Source organism: Lactuca saligna, chromosome 6, assembly GCF_052625555.1.
Source record: "Lactuca saligna cultivar CGN05327 chromosome 6, ASM5262555v1, whole genome shotgun sequence".
NCBI lineage: Eukaryota > Viridiplantae > Streptophyta > Magnoliopsida > Asterales > Asteraceae > Lactuca > Lactuca saligna.
In genome coordinates, this window is record NC_136422.1 from 135,748,076 (window position 1) to 135,753,424 (window position 5,349).

The following is a 5,349-nucleotide window of genomic DNA, read 5'->3' on the forward strand; positions in this document are numbered from 1 at the left end:
TTCTAACCAAAAAAAACTTAAATTCAATGCGTAAAACTTGTGATATGGAAGGAATGTACCGTTCAAACGCTTGAATTTGTGGTGTTGGCTTGTATTGTTTAGTTCATCTTCAACCTCAAGAAAGCTTGAATTCTTCAATGGTAGAATGACCAATTAGAGATGAAGGCTTCTAATTTTCTTTCCAAAACGCCTCCCCAACCTTGTTCTTCAAACACTACACAATAATTTTGAAACTCATTACAAGAACCAATTCAATCTTTACAATTCAAGAACTAGGGTTTATGTAGAAAAATTCAATTTTTACTCATGAATGATGAATTCGACCTAGATGATGAATGAAGTGAAGTTAGGAACCCATAATAACATACCATTATGCCTCAGTCTTTGATTAATTAGAGAAAAATCTGAACCCTAGACTAGGGTTTGTGGTATCAATGATGAAGAGTGATAGGTAGGGGGACGATCGTGAGAAAAAAAGGAAAAGAAAAGAGAAACGCACGGTGTCGATTAGCCCCAACCCGATTGGGAAACTCGCACGACTAAAACCCTTGACGTTTGTCTGTGAATTCTCGATTCATCTGTGACATCAAGTGTGGCCATGAGTTCCAACTATCCAAATTTAGGGGCTATGTCGGGACCTTGGATCAATTTGCAAGGGCCATGTGTTTAAGCCGTGTGTGTTTCTTTTTTTGTGAGGTGGGGAAGTTGCGTCGACAAGAACGGGCTGTGGTTAGGCCGTGCTTTTTTTTTCTTTCATGCCCATGCGAGTTTACTCTTGCTCATGCCATTTTTTTTTTGCTGAGAAACTGCGATGCGGGCGCACTGGCTAAGCAAGGGTCGTGTGTTTTTTTTTCAAGCCCGTGTGTTTTCAACTTAGCCCGTGCTTATTTTACTTCATTAAAAACCTCGAAGCCCACACATGGGAAAAATATATGACCGTTCTTTTAGAGCTTCGCCCATGCGTTTTGTTGTAAGGTCCTGTGTTTTCTTTCTGTGATCATCAAAAAATTCATGTTTTATTAACCAATTCATTCTTGACCATTAGATAGGAGAATTATTAGTACGAAACCCTCGAAACGACTTAAAAACATTGCAACACAAAAGAAATAAAGTAAAATTAAGAAAATTGGAAAGAAATACTCCCGAGTTGCCTCTTGGTTAGCCACCCTTGTTTCAAGTCTTTGGCTCGACCTTGCCCTTTAGATTCACTCAATGTGCTCCGGACGTTCCAAGATATCAACCTCCATGTCTTTCTCTCGGAAACCTGCTTAGAAGACCTTTAACCTGTGGCCACTAACTTTGAATACTTTTCTATTTTTGTTACTCTTAATCTCAACTGCACCATGATTGAATATATTAGTAACAATGAACGGTCCCACCCACCGGGACCGTAACTTACCGGAAAACCATTTAAGTCGTGAGTCATAGAGTAATACCGTTTGACCAATCTCAAAGGTCTTATGGGGGAGGTACTTATCATGGAATGTTTTGGTCTTGTCTTTGTAGATGCATAAACTCTTGAATCCTTCATTTCTTATCTCCTCCAATTCTTGGATCTCTAACTTTCGATGAACACCCGCTTCATCAAAATTCATGTTTATCTTTTTGACAGCCCAGAAAGCTTTGTGTTCCAGTTCAACAGGGAGGTGACAAGCTTTTCCAAACACAAGTCTATAAGGTGAAATCCTAATTGGAGTTTTATATGCAGTTCGGTATGCCCAAATAGTATCTTCTAATCTCAAACTCCAATCTTTTTGGTTTGTGTTCACTGTTTTCTCAAGTATGGACTTGATTTCTATGTTTGACAATTCAGCTTGCCCATTTGTTTTAGGTGATAAGCTATGGACACCCGATGTTGGACTCCATACTACTTGAGAATTGATCCAAGAGTTTTTTGCATAAGTGTGTGCCTTTGTCACTGATCAAGGATTTTGGAGTTCCAAACCTACATAAAATGTTAGCCTTGGCAAAATCTACAATAACTTTAGCATCATCAGTTCTTGTTGCCTTTGCCTCTACCCATTTGGAAACATAGTCAACAACTAAAAGGATGTATAAATTCCCAAATGATGAAGGAAAAGGACCCATAAAATCAATACCCTATATATCAACTATTTCACAAACCAAGATGGGGGTCAAAGGCATTTGGTTTCGGGAACTCAAAGAACCAGTCATTTGATATCTCTCACAACTTTTACAAAAAGTGTAAGAGTCATGAAAGAGTCGAGGCCGATAAAATCCACAGTCCAAAATTTTCCTGGCAGTTCTTTGAGGACCAAAATGCCCTCAACAAGCATAACTATGACAAAACTTGAGGATAGATTGTACCTCATGTTCTTCAACACATCTTCTTATTACCTGATCTGTACAATGTTTCCAAAGGTACGGTTCATCCTAAATGTACCTTCTCACATCTTTCTTCATCTTATCTCTCTGTGACCTCGTGAGGTCGGGTGGGAACTTTCGTGTGACCATGAAGTTGCATATATCTGCATACCAAGGTGGTGTTTTGATAGAAAACAAGTGCTCATCTGGGAATGTGTCATGGATGGGTGTCGCATCTTCGGGTTGGACTATTCGGCTCAAATGATCGGCGACTAGGTTCTCTTTCCCGCTTTTATCTTTGATCTCAATATCGAACTCTTGCAAAAGCAGCATCCACCGTATTAACCTCGGCTTCGAATATTTCTTTGTAAGTAAGTGCTTTATGGCTGCATGGTCCGAATATATGATGACTTTAGTTCCAAGGAGGTATTGTTGGAACTTCTCTAGTGCAAACACAATATCAAGCAACTCTTTTTCTGTTGCGGTGTAGTTGCTTTGTGCACTATCAAGGGTCTTTGATGCATAGTAGATGCCATGATGTGCTCGATCCACCTTTTGACCCAATACTGACCCAACAGTCGCGTCACACATAATCTCAAATGGGAGCTCCCAATTAGGTGGTTGGATATTGGAGCGGAGGTGAGTGAATCCTTCAAACGATCAAAGGCATCCTTGTACGGATGAGTAAACGCAAATTCAGCATATTATTGGAGTAGTTCACACATCGACACTGTAATCATTGAAAAATCTTTGATGAACAGCCAATAGAAACCTGCATGCCCAAGAAACGAACGAACTTCCCGAACATTTGTCGGGTAAGGAAGACTCTTGATAACATCTATCTTTGCTTTGTCAACTTCCAAGCCTTTTTGGGACACAATATGACCTTAAATCAATCCTTTGTCCACCATGAAATGGCATTTTTCATAGTTAAGCACAAGGTTTGTGTCAATGCACCTTTGCTTAAACCTTCATCAAAGGAGTTTCCATAGACTGTGAACTCATCCATGAAAATTTTAATGATGTTTTCAACATATTCAGAAAAAATGCTCACCATGCATCTCTAAAATGTCGCATGTGCATTTCATAGACCAAAAGGCATACACCTATAAGAAAATGTGTCAAAGGGACAAGTGAATGTGGTTTCCTCTTGGTCTTCCGAGGCTACCGGAATTTAATGAAATCCCGGGAAACCATCCAAGCAACAGTAATGAGATTTACCTGCCAAACTCTCTATTATTTGGTCAATAAATGGCAAGAGAAAATGGTCTTTTCTCGTTAAGGCATTCAAGTTTCTATAATCAATACAAACCCTCCACTCGTTTTGTACACGGGTTGGCACCAAATCTCCCTTAGAATTTTTGACAACTATGACCCCTACTTTTTTTGGGACTACCTGAATGGGGCTCACCCATTTACTGTCAGAGATAGGATAGATCACACCTGCATCCAAAAGCTTCATGATTTCTTTCTTTACCACCTCCGTCATGGGTGGATTTAATCTTCTCTGTGCCTCTCGAGTTGGTTTGAAGTCTTCCTCCATGAGAATTTTATGCATGCACAAGGAAGGGCTCAAGCCTTTTATATCAGCAATTATCCACCCAATAGCTTTCTTATACTTTTTCAACAAGGTCACCAACTCATCTTCTTCTGAAATAGACAGCTTGTTGGAGATAATAACAGGCAAGGTCTTCTCTTCTCCAAGGTATGCATACTTCAAATGATCTTGTAGAGTCTTCAATTCTAGCTTAGGTGCCTGCACAACAGAAGGAAGAAGTTTTGTGTTAGAAATAGGAATTTCACATTGCTATTATCATACCTCATTTTCTTATTTTCTTCCATGATATCCACAATTTCCAGCAACTCTTCATCTAACTTGAAATTTTCTGCAATTTATTTGACTAAATTGTTATCAAAAATCCTGCTCAAAATAACTCCAACAAATCATGGTTAGTCAACTCAAAACACTTTTCAGTCAAAGGTTGGATCATATCAACAAAATTTATACAATGAACATCACTTGGGTACCTCATTGCTTCATAGATATTGAAGTTTATGACCTCCCCGTCGAATTCCAACGACAACGTACGATTGTAGACATCAATTTTTGTTTTTGCTGTTTTCAAGAATGGTCTAACTAAAAGTATGGAACTCGAGGATGGATGGTCATCATCTCCCATATCAAGCACATAAAAATCTGTAGTAAAGACAAGCTTGTTAACTTGCACTAAAACATCCTCTAATACACCTTATAGGTGTACTATAGAACGATCTGCAAGTTAGATGATCACCCCGGTTTTTGTTAAAGTGCCTATGCCAATAGATTTATAAACAGAAGATGGTAAAACATTAATTGAAGCTCCTAAATCTAGCATAGCACAGAGGACATAAAGGTCTCCCAATTTGCAAGGAACGGTGAAAACACCTGGATCCTTGCACTTTGGGAGCATCCTTTTCTGCGAAAATGTATAAACATTTTCACTTACTTTCACTGTCTCATTACCTCGCAACTTCTTTTTAGATGTGCAAAGTTCCTTAATGAACTTACCATATCTAAGTACCTGTTTGATGGCGTCTAAAAGAGGGATGTTGACTTCAACTTTCCGGAACATAAACCATGATTTCACTATCTTCTCTCTCTTTTTTGTTGTTGCTCAATCTTGATGGAAAAGGTGGTGGTGTGATCTTTGCTTCTTTCTCTTCTGACTTCTTTTTCTCCACCATTTTTTTCTTTCTTTTCATGCTTCTTTGATGGTTCTTATATCACCAACTCTTCATCTTTTTCGGGCATCTTCGGGCCATCATATTTCTTTCCCCTCCTCAAGCTAATTGCACAAGCATTGTGCTTTGGTTTCTATTCATTTTGAGGAGGCAGCTTTCCTTGATTCTCCATTTTTTTCACCGATTGAGCAAGATGTGATTTGTTGCTCAAGATTATTGATGGTTGCCTTGGCCTCTTGCTGAAAACTTTGAGCTCTAGTGGCAAGGCTTTTGACTATCTCATCTAAGGACATACTTAAGGAA

The 5,349-nt window shown here is 38.9% G+C and overlaps 1 protein-coding gene across 1 annotated transcript; it reads right to left on the reverse strand.

The window, feature by feature from the left end:
* Positions 1–944: 944 nt before the first annotated feature.
* LOC145002926 (uncharacterized) lies at positions 945–5,049 on the reverse strand. Its single transcript, XM_078962103.1, has 9 exons — positions 4,942–5,049; positions 4,637–4,781; positions 4,346–4,522; positions 4,129–4,211; positions 3,769–4,081; positions 2,405–2,975; positions 1,437–1,686; positions 1,285–1,336; positions 945–991 (listed from the first exon to the last, which is right to left on the reverse strand). The coding sequence occupies exons 1-9, from the start codon at positions 5,047–5,049 to the stop codon at positions 945–947; spliced, it is 1,746 nt and encodes a 581-aa protein (XP_078818229.1).
* Positions 5,050–5,349: the final 300 nt, after the last annotated feature.

Coding starts and splice junctions, on each gene's coding strand:
- LOC145002926 (XM_078962103.1), bottom strand. CDS start 5,049: ATGGTGGAGAAAAAGAAGTCAGAAGAGAAAGAAGCAAAGATCACACCA. Junction 4,212..4,345: donor TGAAGCAATGAGGTACCCAA/GTGATGTTCATT, acceptor AATAAATTGCAG/AAAATTTCAAGTTAGATGAA. Junction 992..1,284: donor TTCAAAGTTAGTGGCCACAG/GTTAAAGGTCTT, acceptor TGATGATCACAG/AAAGAAAACACAGGACCTTA.